The sequence below is a fragment of the Aspergillus foveolatus genome, assembly GCF_047715535.1.
Source record: "Aspergillus foveolatus strain CBS 279.81 unplaced genomic scaffold BDW70scaffold_13, whole genome shotgun sequence".
In the NCBI taxonomy this organism is placed as follows: domain Eukaryota; kingdom Fungi; phylum Ascomycota; class Eurotiomycetes; order Eurotiales; family Aspergillaceae; genus Aspergillus; species Aspergillus foveolatus.
The window spans coordinates 544,354-561,904 of record NW_027396077.1 but is presented as its reverse complement, the minus strand read 5'-3'; the positions used below and the strand labels follow the sequence as shown (position 1 = coordinate 561,904).

The 17,551-nt window shown below is 49.8% G+C and overlaps 4 protein-coding genes across 4 annotated transcripts; 2 read left to right on the top strand and 2 right to left on the bottom strand.

Annotated features, from left to right (window-relative positions):
- Nucleotides 1-384: 384 nt before the first annotated feature.
- Nucleotides 385-4,629, bottom strand: BDW70DRAFT_21534 (SNF2 family N-terminal domain-containing protein). Its single transcript, XM_073743516.1, has 4 exons — nt 3,051-4,629; nt 2,216-2,993; nt 692-2,152; nt 385-637 (listed from the first exon to the last, which is right to left on the bottom strand). The coding sequence occupies exons 1-4, from the start codon at nt 4,325-4,327 to the stop codon at nt 623-625; spliced, it is 3,531 nt and encodes a 1,176-aa protein (XP_073597916.1). The 5' UTR covers nt 4,328-4,629; the 3' UTR covers nt 385-622.
- Nucleotides 4,630-6,379: 1,750 nt separating this feature from the next.
- On the top strand, nt 6,380-7,039 carry BDW70DRAFT_132962 (SCP2 sterol-binding domain-containing protein). The gene is made up of 3 exons (XM_073736243.1): nt 6,380-6,483; nt 6,544-6,753; nt 6,827-7,039. Exons 1-3 carry the CDS (start codon nt 6,468-6,470, stop codon nt 6,988-6,990), a joined length of 390 nt encoding a protein of 129 aa, XP_073597915.1. The 5' UTR covers nt 6,380-6,467; the 3' UTR covers nt 6,991-7,039.
- A 1,355-nt stretch (nt 7,040-8,394) lies between these two features.
- On the top strand, nt 8,395-13,078 carry BDW70DRAFT_21517 (RanBP1 domain protein). Its single transcript, XM_073743515.1, has 2 exons — nt 8,395-8,614; nt 8,863-13,078. Exons 1-2 carry the CDS (start codon nt 8,490-8,492, stop codon nt 12,947-12,949), a joined length of 4,212 nt encoding a protein of 1,403 aa, XP_073597914.1. The 5' UTR covers nt 8,395-8,489; the 3' UTR covers nt 12,950-13,078.
- Nucleotides 13,079-13,381: 303 nt separating this feature from the next.
- Nucleotides 13,382-16,336, bottom strand: BDW70DRAFT_166514 (carbon-nitrogen hydrolase; the record flags this gene model as incomplete). The annotated part of the gene is made up of 6 exons (XM_073742003.1): nt 13,382-13,873; nt 13,947-14,021; nt 14,539-14,610; nt 14,715-14,780; nt 15,421-16,226; nt 16,282-16,336. 6 exons carry the CDS (start codon nt 16,334-16,336, stop codon nt 13,667-13,669), a joined length of 1,281 nt encoding a protein of 426 aa, XP_073597913.1. The 3' UTR covers nt 13,382-13,666.
- Nucleotides 16,337-17,551: the final 1,215 nt, after the last annotated feature.

Below are 17,551 nucleotides of genomic sequence, written 5' to 3'. Positions count from 1 at the left end.
CAAATACCTTATCCAGACGAGCCTCCTCCCGCTTGGAGTTATCGGCCGAACCAGCGCCTACACGTGACACGGAACAGAGGCTGCAATGGAATTTCGAAGTAGGCAATTTGGAAAGAAATGACGTCAGCGTTGGGCGACAATGTCTCCCGCCGCAGACGCAAGGTGAGTATAGAATAGTACTTGGCGAGGAGTTGCGGTTGCCAATCTAGGCTTATGCAGTGATGGGTAGAGGTGGGTAGTTTCAGGCGTTAGGCAGAAGTGGGTGATTTTGGCTGCAACCCATTCTGTCTGCCTGTTATGAAAAGTACAACCCTGGAGCGTAGGCTCGGTCTCTGCAGACAGACGTGAGGGATGATAGCAGTCAGCCTCAGTTAACCTGGGTCTGGACTTGGTTCATTCGACGGGTAAAATTTGTAATTTTAGATTGCAAGATATCTCACCCAGTTCTACTCCTTGCTGAAGAGAAACCTAAGAAAACGTAGTTACAGGCTTGGGGATATTGAATAATATGTAGCGAACAAGCTTTTGACGGTTCACCCGGGTATAATGGTTAAACAAAAATTCATAGGAAAGATCCTGGACACCCGCCAACGCCGAAATGAGGTAGCAGAAGCAAGTTACTCTACTCTTTAATTCCCTAGAATGTTGAATGTTAGTTACTCGTAAGCGAACGGGATGCAGGGAGACGTACGAATAAGTAGCCAAGCTCACGGGTGCTCAACCTAGCAATGTTCTTCGATTCCTTCTCGTCCAATGCACCATCGATGATAGCGCGCTTTTTATCCTGAAGCTCGATTATGCGGTCTTCGACAGTTTCTGGTACAAGGATTCGATGGACATGGACTTCACGCAACTGCCCGATGCGATGAGCACGGTCAACCGCCTGCTCTTCGACGTAAGGGTTCCAAAACGGATCAAAAATAATCACATGGTTTGCGGCGACAAGATTCAAACCAGAGTTGCCTGCCTTCAAAGATACCAGCATGACTTTGCAGCTGGGGTCATCAGTAAAGTCTAGCACGGCCGAGTTCCGATCCACTGGCTTCATGCTCCCATCATACCTACGATACCGGTGACCTTCACGTGCAATTGGAATCTCGAGCAAATCCAGTAGAGAAGTAAACTGGCTGAAAATGATGATCTTCTCATTGTTGTCCTGGCGCTCAATATCGCGTATAATCTCCATGGTTTTCTCAATCTTCGCGCTAGTAATCCAGGTCTTTTCCAGGCGAAGCAAGTACTTGCGTTTCGATTCCTGGTTTTTCGAGGCTTCCTTCTTCAGCTCGGCGAGAGTCTTTCTGGGCTTGCCTTTGCCTTTTCCTTTGCTTCTTGCTTTCGGTCTCTTGGGAGGCGTTGAGTCACAGTCGCTGTCATTCACAATAAAATCGGACAAAGTTGCGCCCTCGTCGCTATCATCGGTATCGTCATGGTCCCCGCCTTCCTTAATCGCAACCCCCAAGCCCTCCAGAGCAGCTGAATCCTCAGACTCATCAGGAAAATGAACTTTCCGAAAAGACACATGATCGGTGATTTTCTTGGGGTCGACAACTCCACGACAATTTGGGCACTTCACTTGCGCTGCTCCATCAATGCCTTGCTGCAAGGAAAGCGACGGATCGGAAATTCTGGAGAAACATTCACTGCATGTCCCATGCCCACAGGGGAAAAAAATGATTGGATTGTCCACTGCATCGATACAGACTGGACACTCAAGATTCTCATTATCCCGTAGGCGAACAACGACCTCGTTGCTAAATTGCTCTGCGTTGGCAATGAAATCCACTCCCTCAGAAGCCTCATTGAGCTTGACACTAAAATCAGTAATCAAGTGCGGATGGCAGCAGGCCTGTCGAAGACGAAGAAGAAGCACAAGGATATTGGAGTAATTTCGGCCCACTGTTCCGGCCTCAAGATATTTGTTGAATTGAAGTTGAGTTTTCGCTTCCAGTGCTTTGTATAATTCCAGTTCATCTTCACTAAAAACAGCATGGACCTTTTCCGAGAAGCGACGGGGAAGGTCGAGGATGGGCTTCCCATCTATCTTTGAATCCTTTGTGCGCCGTAGTAGAACTGCCTTGAGGAGGATGCGAAGCTGCGTCATCGCCTTCTCTTGGAGGTGCTTGTTGTTGGTTTTCAACGGTGCAGAGAAGTCCTAATTGGCCTCAATTAGTCCACGATACATAGCGGATATTCCGAGAAAGACTAAACCACTTACTCTCTTGAAACGATCCAGGTTAGCGTAAGGACGAATTCTCAAAAATTTCAATAAAGAATGCAATTCTTCTACATTGTTCATCATTGGTGTTCCGCTCATGCACCAGCGGTAGGTCGTATTCAGTCGGCAGCAAGCAATGGCAGACTGGGTAGCTCGGTTTTTGATGCACTGGGCTTCGTCAATGATCACCCGATACCATTTGCTCGTAGGTCCAAGGCAAGGTAGCGTTTTCAGGTATTGTCTGGTCAGTGTTGGCTCCTCAGCGCCGTCTTTGAGTAGTTGTTCGTATTTGATTACACGTTTGAGCTCTGAGGCCAACATTCCAAATGTGGTGAGCACGACATCATATTTCTTCAAGTCACTGAAGCTCGTTCGGCCTTTGTCGCCATGTAGAATGTACACTTGAAGGCGATGACCCGGGGAAAGCATCTTCTCGATTTCCCGCTTCCACTGCTGCATCAACGCAACAGGAGCGATAATTAATGTCGTCTTTCGCTCGGGGTCGCTTGACGGACGAGACACCATAAGAGCAATTGCTTGAATAGTTTTGCCTAGACCCATGTCATCGGCCAAGATGCCTCCCTTCTGATCACATTCTTCCTTGGATTTCATCCAGGCTAACCCCAGCTTCTGGTGATCTAACAGCGGGTACTTGAGTGCCGCCGGAGTTCCTTCGCGGTCCTTCGCTGAAATGTCAGCATCGGGTCGGATAGTTTCCAGCAACTGCTTAATCTCTTGATTGATTTGTTTCGGGTCACCGCCGTCTTCATAAAAGTCTCTGTATACGCTGGCGATTAGCACAATCAAACAAATGAGACATCAGGTAAAGAATTACCGTAAATCACGACCAGAAAAGGCTGTCGGATAGTTATCGTCCAGAAACCCGCTAGTGATAATATTACCCAATGGCATCCGAGAAGGAAAGAGGTTAGTAGTACTACTAAGCATGTCTCTAGCTCCTTTGTAGATCGCCATAGCCGATGGCATAGGCTGTGGCCACATACTCGTCGCAGAGTTGCCGAAACCATTTGACCCATGGGCAGCGGCAGGACCAGGATAATGATAGGCGTAAGGGTTCTGGGCTGATTTGGCGGTATTAGATATGCCCGGATCAGCATTTCCGCGGTTCGGCACGTATTGGGACGGACGACTGGTATTTCTCGGGTTGGAAGTGATGCGAGACTGAAAATCTTGAGGGGAGATTTCTGCAAGGTCGCTATCATCACTATCCGGATGAAATCTTGAAGACTCAGATTGCGGACCGCAAAGGGCATGGTTGGCGTTCAGAGAAGGCGCAGCACTTAAGCCTGCTGGTCTTGTGCCCAGAAACAGCGGGTTGAAAGAGCTGAACTGCGGAATCGATGGAGGGTTCTCGCGTGTAGGAGTAGACGGCTCAGCGCGACTTATATATGAGGAGGTTTGTGCAGGGGGTGATGCTGACATTAGATGGCGAGCAAATTCCGCATCGCGGCGTTCTTGTTCCTTCCGTTCTTTCAACCACTGTTCTGCTCTTCTCTGTTCTTCCTGGAGCGCACGCATGTCTTGACCATCCAGCCCCAGGATGCCCAGAATATCATCATCAACATCAAACTCGCTGTCAAGTCCATCGCTTGGGCTGTTACGGCTGAACGGAGTAGACGAAGCAGCCTGCGTTGAAGCAGGACTGGCGATGTTTCCTGTAGTACGTTTTGACGATCGCACACTCACACCATCTTCGGTGTCATCCTCGGAAAGTCGGCGTTTGCGAACAGTGAACATTTCCGAAGAGTTGGCTAAGCGGGAATCTCGAGGTCGGGATGGTATCGAGAACGCGGAACGGTTGAACTGCGGTGGGCTCGAGGGAACTGAAGGTGCAGAAAAGTTTAATCCGTCAAGTTGTGCAGATGTTATACTCTGCCCAACAGGGAGGGAACAACCAGGTGTTCCGCCTGCATGGTGGCCGCGCAGTCTAGCTAACTTGGATTCGAGGTCTTTGATCGCCTCCAGTGTTTCTAATCTTTGTTCGGCCGCATCCGTGCGCGAGCTGTGCGACTCATCCAGACTTTGCAAGATGGCTCGCTGCAAGTCCAGCTCATCTTCAAGAAACTCGATTGTCTCGCCGGTAGACGACATGATAGAAACGATGGCAGTCGCGGTGGCGCGGGAGGGCTTTCAGGTAGGCGATCTCATAGGTGGACTGAGCACGATTCCGGCAGAGGACGAGGCCATAAGGCGATCACTGCGATGTGAAAGAAGGTGTACCAGATGCTGGAATTAAGTGAAAGGTAAGTGAAGAGCGGGAATTGAAGGCAGGAAAACTGAAGAAGAGTAACAGATACGTTGGCGAGGCGAGTGAGCCTAGTGAGGCTCGATAACATTAATCGCGATAGTCGATCTATCAAGTCTTGGCGCGTTGGCGCCTTGATGAGCCTAACACTGTGCCTGTCAGGGCTGAATCCGAAGACAATGAGATGAGGCACTGACGTTATCTGCTGGATTGCTTGATGCTTCTATATTTGCTCGAGAGTTTTGAGAAGCAGAAGAGCGCCCATAATCCACTAAAAAGGTGGCAAAAGGGATCCTCAGACTTTTCGCTGAGTGAATTTTCTGGGTGCTTCGCAAAAATATATATTCAGGCATTTTCGGCCTTCCAAGGATTTATTTTGTGACGCATAGATAACAATCAGGACCTTAAGGATTGTTCAGAGGCAGCCTTTTTTATATATATATATACATTCAAATTGTCTATATACAGACGTGATACTTTTATTTATACGCTCTATTTTAAAAGCCTTTGCCACTTATTCAAAGAACTGAAACTCTCGTGTTTCATGCAATTTTCCTGCAGATCAAGTGTGACAGCTATTATCCAGGTCTGCATCATTGATGCCATATAGAGGTATCTGTTCGCTACAATACTGTATGTACAGGGTCGAATAGCGATTATGGTGCTCGAGGTACTCTCGTTGGAGCTAGTCGGGAGCCCTGACTACGCTGATAAGCCCACTGTGCAAAGGCCTCTTTGCGACGGCCCCTTCGTCCACTGCTTCAGGGGTCATTTCATAGGTTAATTATACCGAAGCCCTCTTAAAGGTGTGCGAGCGACAAGCGGGGGGAATGAGGTGTCTTGAGTGGTGCTCAGTGTCTTATCCAGCCTTCGTGGATTGGTGCTTTTTGTACAAACCATGTAGGAACCGTTCAGGCCGGAAGAAGTACCTGAAATATCAGCATGGATAGCATAAAAGACTTTCCTGTGAAATCGGCTTCATCCATATACTGCGAAAGCAGTCCAGTCCGTAGCTCAGAAAGTCTTTCATGACGCCATGACGAGTGCCACCTCCAGAAGTCGACATCAGGATATTATCAATGTGACCTGTCTGGTAGTTCCTCGCATTCCGAGAAGGAAGAGCTCAAATGCTTCAACACAACGTCGAAAATTTCGATCAGTAGATGGCTGCGAAGAGAAATACATCGGCGGACTATTTTTGCCGGTCGGCGCTTTCTGTTAGATTCTGTACAGCGCTCTTTAAACGAATGACATTAAGGCCGTCGGAAGGTTATGTTGGCGATAGACGACAATATGACGGAGAAAGCAGATTCTCTGCGCTCCTTCAGATCAGAAAATTGCGAGACACCAGTCTTAAGGAAGAGTTTCGGTGATAACTGGCAGAGGAACACCCGCGGTTTTGGAGTTGGAAAATCGCGCTACGATAGAATTGCCGTGATTGCATTTTATGAAAGGTCATGGAACGGGAGAGACTGGAGTGGAGAGAAGCTGCCTCCCCAGATGCAGAGGTGGAGTTTTCAATGTAGCTGAAGCCGTGTTGCCCACCGGGCAGTTGGTCGAAGGTGTACTGGTTGCATCATTCGAAGGAACCGTGGGACTCCAGGGAGCGAGGTACACTTTGTTTTCATGTGGGCCGTGCGGTCGAAGCTCCTCGTCGCTGCGCGAAGCGCTCGCAAGGGGAATCTTTCCTGTTGAGCCCCAGTAGTTCACGCTAATGGATCGTGTGGAGGTTTACTCCATCGGAGAGAATCACAAGAGTCTAATGCAGAGACCAAAAGGAGCATCGAGAGCGAGGTAAACGAGCCTCGGCACAAAGCTCGCAACAGTACCCCGACCGCCTGGATTCACATGCCTGGGGTAAGCTCAATGTCCATCACTATTAATATTTGTTCCCCCTCGCCGTCTCCTGCTGATAGTTACACATACGCCTGCACCACTTCTTCGTTACCGATATACAACTGAATATTCTACCACACCGTGTCCACAATGACTCTCAAAGTTGGTAAGTCAGCGTTCATCCGACTCAGTCGCGCCTCCGCTCTAACTGAACCTCTCTTCCCAGACGGTTTCGACTCCTCCGCGGCTTTCGACGCGATCAACGCTACCCTCCAAAGCGACGAAGCCGAGCGCAAGGACGCCATCAAGAATGCCCAGACTATCGTTGCTTTCAACCTGAAGAACGCCAGCGGCAAGGAAGAGAGCTGGTACCTCGACCTCAAGGAGAAAGGCGAGGTCGGCAAGGGTGCTGCTCCTGCCGGCAAGAAGGCTGATGGTGAGATTCCATCTATTCATGAATTATGAATTGGGCATTAGTGTGTCGAAGGCTAACGTTATTTGAATGGCAGTCACCCTTAACCTTTCGGACGCTGACTTCGGTTCTCTCGTTTCCGGCAAGGCCAATGCTCAGAGACTCTTCATGGGAGGGAAGCTCAAGATCAAGGGCAACATCATGAAGGCTACGAAGATGGAACCCGTTTTGAAGAAGGCCCAGGGCAAGGCTAAGCTATAGATACCCTGTTATATATTTTCATTTATGTATTTCTCAGCTGGATGGCGATTTATTTTATTCCCTGATTCAAAAAAAAAAGATCCAATAACGTTTCGTTATCGTTATCCGTTGTATAAACGCATATTCTGAAGAGGACGTAACCAAGCTAGCTTGGTCACATAATGGGCTTGTAGCCTGAGGCCGGGCGGCAGTCGACCATTCTCAAACAACTGCGCAGGAAGAACTTCAATTATTAATGTGCGGGCACATCGCATAAGCCAACGGAATAAAATACATGACCAGCTTGTAGCGGGTGAAGTCACTATTATTGGTGGTAATGGAGATAGTACAGAGTATTGAAGCCAATATCATTACCAAGAGGACCGGAGAGATAGGCCAGCCTCTGCAAAGGAAGTTAGAGAAGCGACATTTTCACGTTCATTTATTGCCCGCCTCCCATCCTGTCGTCATAAGACATGGGGCGCCACACGTTGACGAAAGTACAGTAGCCAGCACGGCAAGAGGTCATCTGCGATACTCGATTTTCAAAGAAAGGGGGTTTTGTCTATTTCATACCGATCTCAGCTGCAACCATATAGGACGTCATGTTGAAGTACCCCATAAGCATTCTTTCCCCGTGTCATGGAAACGTGACGAACCGAATTGCGCTATTGCGGTGTAGCAATGAAGCACTGGTTTCCGTGGCTCCCCGTACAGCAATGATAATCTTTGAAATGGGTACTCTTTGTCGCATGGCACTGTTAACAGATTTAAGTCGAGAGACAATAATCGAATATTTTGTATTAGCCAGAATTAGTCCACTCATGCTGTGAAAGAAGTGAAAGAGGTCAAAGTGACCAGAGTAGTTCTGTTTGTTCTTGCGCCAAGACCTGGCCTTGAAACTATCACGTGACTGTAAGTTTTTTCGAGCGGTGGCTGCCAGTCCCTCCTCGATCGCGAGCGGGAGTGAGTGCTAAAAAAGAAGTAGCTCCAGTAACACCCATCATCCACACGCAGAGCACATCGAAACTAGGCGCCGCTCTGCTCCCTCTGGCTTCGATGTTACTATTTATTTTCTAGCTCTGTCTTTTTCCTTTCTCCTCGTTTCGACTCGTCGCCTTCGCGGATCGCGACCCTGCCATTTCGAAGGACTGACCAAGCGCGTGCGCATTTAGAGTCACAGCCCGCGACAACTGGAAATATCAGGGAATCTGTTTCGTTTTCGACATATACTTCATATCTCGTCGGCGACATCGCAGTTTTCTCATCTTTTTCGCTCCCGAACGGGCTCGCACATAACCTTTTTTCCGTCTCGACTCCAACCTGCATCGCGACTCAGTCGCAATTGTCAGGGCAACGAGTCGTCAATCGCCTTGATTACCAACCGTGAGCAGGATATAATCTCTGAAGGAAGTGCTAAAAGCGCACAGTACAGTTGATGACATCCGTCCGCTCGAGTACTTGAAACTGTTATAACGGAAGGGGTAAAGGCCGCGGGTGCTGTACTGTTGTCTCGATAAATGTCTAAGAGATCGGCTCAAGGCCCTCAAGGGGACAAGGACACCGATCTATTTAAGTTCAACATGTCAAGTACACCAGATGACAAGCCCCAGCGGGCTACAGCTGCACAATTAGCGGCTAGAAAGTAAGTGATTGCTGACTGGCCTCTGCCTACAATTTCACATCCTCCTGCACATCACCATGCAGCAGCTAGAGCCTTATCAGCATATTACCGCACTCTTCCTGCTGCAGCGGCCTCTTTTGGTGTGATCTTGATTTCCTTTCCTGTTTTCTGCTTCTACTGTAGCCCAGTTTTACCCTTGCGTTCGCCGTGATTGCATATGCTTCTTCTAGACATATCACATCTTATGCATTGACTAACGACATGTTTAGAATCAAGGATGTTCGAAGGCGGCCGCGTGCTGGCACACCGTCCGGTTCGGCTGGTGGCTCGTTCGGTTCGCCATTCAATTCGATCGATCCGAACACAGTCTCTTCCCCATCTCTTGCTCAACAACCGATGACAAACGGTTTCAGTTTTGGGCAATCACAAAGTTTTCCTCCGGCTAGCTCAACTCCTAAACCGCCAGCTCAGAACGGAGGGTCACAATTCGCTTTTGGCTCTGGTGGTGGTTCATCGACCTTCAATTTCTCTGCCTCTTTCGGTGGAACGGCATCAACACCTGTCAGTAATCCTTTTGCATCTATGAATACTGGTGGTGCTAGTCAGCAAGCGCCCGCGAGCAATTTTTCCGGCTTCAAAGGCAACCTGTTCAATGTGCCTTCGACTGGGAGTCAGTCTCCCGCCCAACAGCCTTTGCCTTCTGGAGGGCTATTTGGAGCTGGGTCTCAGCAGAGCAGCTCTGCAGGGGGACTGTTTGGTAGCAGTGCCAATGGCGGACCCTCGGCTCAATCCGGCATTGCTACCCCATTAAACGGAAGCATCTTCGGCCAGTCCACCGGTGCTTCTTCATCGAACATCTTCGCGCCATCGGGGGCGGACAAGCCCAATCCGTTTGCGCAGAATGCGGCATTTGGTGGTGACTCGATGCAAACTTCTCCGGACGCTAAGTCTTCCTCTCAGAAACCCTCACTATTCGGCAGCGGAAGCGGCGGCTTTGGTGTTTCCACGAACTTTGGTAGCTCTGGTGCAGGTAGTCTTTTTGGCGGTCAAAGTTCGGCGTCAGCTCAGACTCCATCAAAACCCTTGTTCGGAGCGAAGCCAACCGAGCAAACAACCTCTGCATCGCCTTCTCTGTTTGGCGCCTCTTCCACCCAGCCCGCTTCCTCGACTCCTGCCGCGCCGTCTTTCAGTTCTGCACCATTGACAACTGGCAATGCCTCATCCTCGCTCTTTAACACATCGACTCCCAAACCTGCGACAACGGGTCAAAATCTCTTTCAACCTACTACAAGTCTATTTGGTGCATCTACTTCATCTACCGCACAAAAGCCCTCCGAGGAAAAGGCCAAGGAAGAGACAAAGGCAAATCAGTCTACTCCAATCCAGCCATCGTTTAGCTTTACCTCTACCACAACTGGCGCTTCGTTGTTCTCCAATAACGCAAGCGGGTCCCCGGCCCAGTCTACTGGTCCGTCGCAGCCTGTATCAACGGGTAGTTTGTTCGCTCCCAAACCTGCGTCTACTGAACAAGAAAAGCCGAAGCCTGCTGAAGGAAATCCTTTTAGTAGTTTATTCGTCCCTAAGCCAGCAAATGCGGAAAGTTCTAAGCCTGAGCAGAAATCGTTGCCTTCCTCAAGCCCATTTGCTCCGAAGCCTGTGTCTAGCGAAGGCGCGAAGACGAGCGAGCAACCGAAGACACCTACGCCTGCATCGCCTTTCTCTGCTCCAAGTCTTGGTGCAGCACCTTCGCCTGCACCTCAATCTACTGCTTTTTCAACCTCGGCGCCACAGACAAGCTCTTCAATTTCCGCCTTCTCTCCCACTACAACCTCGCAGAGTCCCTTCAAGACCAATGGAGCTAAGCCAGCTGTCACAGATTCGCCGATGTCGTCTACTGCTAGTAGTTCGGCCTTGAGCTTTGATAAGCTTCAACCTGCGAACATGCCATCCGGCCTGGATAAGGGTACCAGAGACGAAGTGGAAACGGTTCATCGCGTTCGCTTGCTAAACGCCTGTTTCCAGCGCGAAGTTGCAAAGCTGGACGCTACCACCCACAGCTTCGATCAACTGATACAGTTTTACCTGCGTGTTCGTGAGACAATTGGTGCTCCGGTTGAATGGGCGGGTATCAAGCGCAAAGCTCCTGATAGTGATAACACGGTTGAGCCTTCCAGGAAGGCTGCGACAATCGGCAACGGAAACCTGGCCTCCAGCGCTGCTTCACCGGACAACACGACGTCGTCGAAGCTTTTCAGTGGCAGTCAAAGCACGCCTTCGACCAGTAACAAGAGAAAGGCGACTGGGGATGATGATAGCGATGCATCTTCGCCTGCGAAGCGTGTAGATGGTGACTCCGCAACTGCCAACATTTTCGCAAACTCTTTCTCAAGATCCAAAACCATTGAGTCGAATAAACCAGCAGGCACTCCATCTCCCAAGAAATCTGATGCTCCCGTTTTCAAACCATCTACCCCAGAGTCCATCAAACCTAGCCTATTCTCCACAACACCAAAATCATCGCCTCCTAAGCCGGCATTTTCCGCATCCTCGGCTCCCGAAGAGTCTTCAGCCTCAAGTGCAACTCCCTTTCAACCTATGCCTGCCTTCAAACCCGCATTCACTGCGTCAGCAAGCGGTACCCCTTCCGCGAATCCTTTCGTCGTCAAACCTTCAGGGGATACAGGCCCTAGTACTTCTGCGCCTCCTCTAGCTGTTCCCAAATTCGGCTCTGGTGGCCCCATCAACTTTTTGTCTCAGTTCAAAGCTCAGGCTGACAAGAACGCTGAAAAGGAGAAGGAAAAACGCAAGGCGGAAGAGTTTGACTCCGACGAAGATGATGAGGCGGAGTGGGAACGCAAAGACGCCGAAAAGCAGCGAAAAAAACGTGAGGAACTTGAAGCGCAACAGAACCGACGTGCTAGATTCGTTCCCGGTCAAGGATTCTCTTTTGAAAATTCAACTACAGAAGAGGAAAAATCGAACACGAGCGCTGCCTCGTCAGTCTTGGATTCTAAACCAAACTCCTTTTCAAGCTCTAGCAACATATTCGGCCATCTGTCGGCAACACCATCTGAAAGCGGGGAGGATGGGCACGATGCCGCTGACGACACTGAGGAAGATTCTGTTACCGGTGATGATGCCGCTAGAGAATCCTCTTCTGCGCCAACAGAAGACCTTGACGCAAATCAAGCTGATTCCAAGACAAACAGTACGGCACCCGCCCCCAGAAGCAATGTCGAGGACGATTCTACAAAGGATTTGAAGAAGTCAAAACAGGCGGACAACTCCGAACAAAACACCGCTGAAGACGGGAGCTCAGGTGGCCGCAGCTTGTTTGATCGTGTGGAGTATAATAAGGACGGAAAGCCGAAGCGCCAGGGTGACGATGCTAAACCTGCTTCCTCGCTTTTCGGCTCTCCTCAGCTCGCATCACCTTTCAATAGTTCCTCTGCGTCTACTCCAAACCCATTCGCTGCATCGGCGCAATCCCAAGCTAAGAAACCGGATGAAGGTTCCACACCCAAGCCTTCATCCACCAACATTTTCGGTTCCCCGACTCCGGCCGGTAGTATCTTCGGAAATTCAACCTCAGCTACCTCAGGCGCAAGCACCCCTTCGATTTTCGCTTCTGGTTCCAGCGCCACCAAGCCTGGCAGCGACAATACTTGGAAACCAAATACGCCCATCAAGTTTTCATCTGATTCTGCACCGGGTGTAACCTCATCGGCCAAATCCGAAACCGCAACGGCAGCAACAGCTTCTGATTCCTCTAACCATCACCCAACGCTCTTTGGGGCTCCGTCCGCAGGTGCTCAGCCTGGCCCAAGCGGTAACGAGGGAACTGCTGGCTTCTCATTCGGCGGTCCTTCCCAAGCAGGATCTTCTCTTTTCACACCGTCTGTGCTCACTTCCGAGTCCCAGAGCCGTGCCACAACACCGGGTGTGACTTCCGATACTGGAGCCGAAGATTCCGCCGACGGAGACGCTCAAAAGCCAGAACCTCAGGTCGATCTTGCTAGAAGTGGCGCCGGCGAAGAAGACGAAGACATTGTTATAGAAACACGAGCACGTGCCCTGAAGATGGTAGACGGTTCCTGGGCTAGTCAAGGTGTTGGTTTCCTGCGCATCTTAAAAAATCGAACCACGTCCCGCAGTCGCGTCCTCGTTCGAGCCGACCCTAGCGGAAATGTGGTCCTGAACGCCAGACTGATGAAGGAGATTAAGTACACCGTGAACGGAAACAACATACAGTTCCTTGTTCCCAAGGCCGAAGGCGCACCAGAGATGTGGGCTCTTCGTCTCAAAGCTGGCGAGGCCCCCAAAGTTGGGACTGCCATGGACGAGAACAAGTCGTAATTAGTTTACTGATTCCAGAAAGGAAGGATTTTTACGAACAAACATGGACCTGGCAAGGGTACATTATCTGCATTTCAACAGTTTTCACCACTAATGCATCCACTGGCCTTTGCTTTATACTTCTATCCGGGGTTTCAATGAATGAGCTCGCTTGCAAGCTTTTCTAATCGAAAGTCTTGTTTGTATTATTTGTCACAATTTCGAATCACGTCGCATCCGGGTCTGATTTTGGATTCCAAGTTATTACCCCTACTCTTCTACCCTCGTGTCTTTGTGAACATCAGGTCAGCATGCCGATATGCATATGTTGGAGTTTTGCTTCTAGTACACAGGTTTATAGTTCCAGTTCTGCTTATTGTTTTATTAGAGCATGACACTCGGTGCGCTCAGTTTTTATTCGCCCAAGGTGATAGGAGTGTAGGCCTTGTAGACAAAACATCGTGCCTTGGTATCTGTTCAGATGCTGGAAGTGATGTCGTAAGCAATGTTTTGGACAAGTTTCTGTGCTGCGAGACTGGGCCGCGAACAGCAGCCAATTAATACCATACGGAGGACATTTGCAACGCGACAGGACATCTTAGCTCCACTAGAGCTACCACAGCATACGAGAAACGAAAGGATTCAGTTCTACAGGCGCAAATGTTGCCGTCACAGAAGAGGTATTTTGAATTCATTTTTGTATCAACCAACTAGAACCGGTAGGAACGAAACACCCGTTTACTCCTCATCGACAACGGTGGTCTGGAGACCCTTGGGCTCCTTAACGTTGACGGCCTGGACGTAGGAGTAGAGCTTCTCCTTAGCACCCTCCTCGTCGTTACGCTTGCGAGAGATGCGGACACGGAGGCGGAAAGGAACGCCCTTGATACCAGCTTCCCAGACCTTCTTGTTGAGCTGGGGGTCGAGGCGGACGTCGGTGGTGCCCTGGCCACGGAGAAAAAGTGGTTAGAGCGTGCCCAAACTTCACAGGGGTTCTCGTGGGATGGAATTGACTAACCATGGCGCGAGTAGCGAAAGCGCGGATCTCCTTGATAGCGCGAGGAGCACGCTTCTTGAAGGAAACACCGTGCGTCTATTGAGTAACAAAAAAAGAAGAATCAGTCTTCCGCCCGAATGCCATCTTGAAAAGAGGAATAATTTTTCTTGCTGCGATTGCGGCCATGAGGTGGACTTCATAAAACCAATTCATTTTCTTTTTTTGCGTTTGACGACCTTCGCACTCAGTTCACAGGCTCATCATAATCTGGTCCCAATTACTTGGATTGCAGATTGGTGAAGCATGGTCCTGGTCCTGGTTCCAGTCTGTAGTTGCATGCGCGACGACTTGCTTTGCTTCCCCCGCAAGGCTGCGGCTTCCACCTTTCTTTTCTCACGTGAAGGTTTCTTCAGTTAAGGGAAATCGTGCGCTTGTCTTATCGCTGTTTGGCGCGGGTTTTCATGTCTTTGTTCTCCATCCATGCCTCACGGTTGTCCGAAAGAGAAGGTTTGTTTCATCCTTGTCTTCCGTAGCATCACAGCTCGGTGGTCGATTGTGCGTCGAACCGCCGAAAGAAAGGAGAGATAATGACGGGTTTCGCAATTCAACATACCCTCTTGTGCAGGTTAATGGTGTACTCGCGGGTCACCACGTCGGCGATAGCCGAACGCTGCTTCTTGCCGGTCTGAACGTTGGACATATCTGAATGGGAAAAGCGATTGTTAGACAAAATTCATCGCGACAAGATCATCCCAGTATTGAATTTAGAACGCGTGCAGCAAAACTCACTGAAGGGTGTTCGGCTGTGGTTGGCTGAAGTTGTCGACTGTCGAGGAGTTGAGGATTCCTAGATGCCTTTTTTTCGATGTGGTCGAAAAGTGCGGCTCGCTTGTGTGGGGTCGATGTGATTGGCCAACCCGAGTCACGTGGAACTGTCCCTCAACTGTCCCTGCAGCCGGCAAATCGAGAACTTCACGAAACTTTCAAGCGAAAAACGAAGAGGCCCGGTTTGATATTGCAGCATAATCCTCTTCATAGCAATGAATTGGCAAATTTTCTCTGTCTGAGCTTTATGCTGACACTTCCGTCAAATGGAACTAAGAGGCCTGAAGTAATGAATCCCTATCGCTTGGTTCCTTGCGGCCTCGAAAATGGCGTCTACGCGGGTCCTTTAATATAGTAAGGGATATACCATCTCCCAAGTCTCCTTTGGTTATCTAGAGAAATAAAAATGTAAAGCCCGTTCAAGAAGATAACTTAGGGCACACCTCAAATCGACGGTCAGCGGTGCACGAGCCACTTCCGGCTTTAGTAGTCCAAACTTTGCTGGAAAGCTGCAATATATATTGCCGAGCAAAATACAACTTCTACCCAGTAGCTTAGAAGTGACTCAATATCTAATTGCTCAAATTGGCGTCTTTCAATTTTCTATAAACGGGCTACACGGAGCATCGTCCAGTGTTCATACATAAGGTTAGTTCTTGCCGGCGCTCACATCCGGGTACAAGTCGAACCGCCGTTGGGTGTAGATGGGGATACCCTTTCGCGTACTCTCAATGGTCTCGGGATCGAGATCGGCGTAGACGATAGTCTCCGACTCTTCTGCCTCTGACAGAATCTTCGCACTGGGATCTGCCACCAGACTATGGCCGTAGGCATGGTAGGTGGCAGTTGTGTCCCGTGCGGGGCTGCACAATGCCACATACACCTGATTGTCAACTGCGCGGGCGCGAGCGAGTAACTGCCAGTGCAAGGGACCAGTAGTCGTGTTGAAAGCACCAGGATAGACCAGTGCGAATGCACCCTTGCGAGCGGCGGTCATGCCGGGCTCTGGGAAACGGATGTCATAGCAGATGGCGAGACCGATTTTGCCGTAGTCAGGTAGGTCCACAATAGTCAGTTGGTTTCCAGGCGACAGAACTTCGCTCTCCTTGAATGTGATCTTCCCAGGAATATCGATGTCAAACAGGTGGGTCTTGCGGTGGGTTCCGATGAGCGCGCCGGACGGTGAGAATACCAGCGACGTGTTGTAATATTTCTTGGATGTGGTTTCAAGCTCCGGGATGCTGCCTCCTACGAGATACGCCTTGGCCTCAGCGGCGAGAGCTGATAGGGCGTGATAGGACGGAGACTGTTCCTTTGTTGGAGGAGACGGAAGAAGAGTTTCGGCATATTTGGGAAAATATTGGGTGCCGTACGGGGAGTTAAAGCACTCGGGAAGGACAATCAAGGAGGCACCGGCATTTGCAGCCTCGAGGACCTTTGTACGGGCGTGGGCAAGATTAGCGGCTTTGTCTGCGCCTGTGTTCCGACACCTATTAGATTGAACGCTAAGCAAAATTGAGGAAAGACACACCTGATGCAAGCTGCACCAAAGCAAGTTTGAGAGGCTTCTTCAGTAGGGCGGTCATGTTTTATCATGCGTACAGCAAAAGATCCAGATGAATGTTGTCATTGAAGCAATGCGGGGAGAAAGTCGGAGTTGGAGATGATGCTACTGCCGATCTTCGTCCCTTTCGGGCTTAAAGTCATCTTGCTAGCTTAGTCATTGCCGGCCATGTTCTGCTCGCCAGTAAGGTCCAGCAGTAAGTACGGAGTACAGTTGCACAGACATCAAGTGCAGAGGACTTGCTAATTGGATCCTATTGAGCTTTTCTCGTTCAGCCTCCCCTCATCATGCTCGAGAATCTACTGGAATGGCAGGATGGGGTCGCTACCCAGATCCTAACTGAAGACGGTTGCTCTAATCTTTGTCTCCTGGGTTCGGCTAAGCTTGTGCAGTACTGCTGTTACGGTCATAGATACTCATCTGTCGTCACCGTCAGTTTCTGCTTGGGTGCGTCAACGTCCTACAATGTCGCGTTAAACGATTATAACATGTATGCCAGTATCCAAGCCATCAGGCGTTCAGGGCTAGTATGGGGCTGCACTTGGCACCGGATTGATGATGGCAGACTCGCTGATGTTCATCGTCTGCTGCGATCCTATTTCATCCAAGCATGACGCCCCGACTGCCAGCGTACGAACAATTGACTCCTACCTTAATTTCCTTTGGAAATTGATACTCAGGGGCAAACGTTCGACTTTTAGTTGCTGAATGGTTCCTGTTGTCACCGCCCAGCTTCTTAATTCGGAAGGCAATATCTCGAGCAGGAGCTCAATTTTTCTCCACCAACGTACTAACTGTGTGCTTCTCATGCGGTAAAAGGTGGGAGGACGCCAATTTCGCGGGTGCGACTGCTCAACCCTGGATTTGGGTGTGGAACAATCAGAAAAACTCGATACGAACCCAGACGACGTGCATGTAGCTTTGCATCCACACCAGGCTGGAATCTGTGGCTATAGCCATTTCGATGTCAGCATGGCAGCCCAACCAGCAGAGGCACGTCTTCACCGCCGTTGCCTTGGTCTGACCCAGTGTCACCGCCCTCGGCGTCTCGGATATCCTGGCGGATAGTCTTGGATGGACTGGATTGTCCGCTTCCACGGCTCTATCATGAATGCTGCTTTCCTAATGGTTTTACCCGGTGGAGAAGTCACAGCTCAATCAGGATAATTCAAATCGATTTATACCATAGATCTTGCAGCTCACTACCTTGATCTTTGTCCTGTCGTATGGCTAAGGG

Excerpts from the sequence above, each read along its gene's own strand:
- BDW70DRAFT_21517 (XM_073743515.1), top strand. The coding sequence starts at position 8,490 with ATGTCTAAGAGATCGGCTCAAGGCCCTCAAGGGGACAAGGACACCGAT. Across the intron at positions 8,615-8,862 it reads GCACAATTAGCGGCTAGAAA|AATCAAGGATGTTCGAAGGC; the intron begins GTAAGTGATTGC and ends CGACATGTTTAG.
- BDW70DRAFT_21534 (XM_073743516.1), bottom strand. The coding sequence starts at position 4,327 with ATGTCGTCTACCGGCGAGACAATCGAGTTTCTTGAAGATGAGCTGGAC. Across the intron at positions 2,994-3,050 it reads TTTTCTGGTCGTGATTTACG|AGACTTTTATGAAGACGGCG; the intron begins GTAATTCTTTAC and ends CAGCGTATACAG. Across the intron at positions 2,153-2,215 it reads ACCTGGATCGTTTCAAGAGA|GACTTCTCTGCACCGTTGAA; the intron begins GTAAGTGGTTTA and ends GAGGCCAATTAG.
- BDW70DRAFT_132962 (XM_073736243.1), top strand. Across the intron at positions 6,754-6,826 it reads TGCCGGCAAGAAGGCTGATG|TCACCCTTAACCTTTCGGAC; the intron begins GTGAGATTCCAT and ends TTTGAATGGCAG.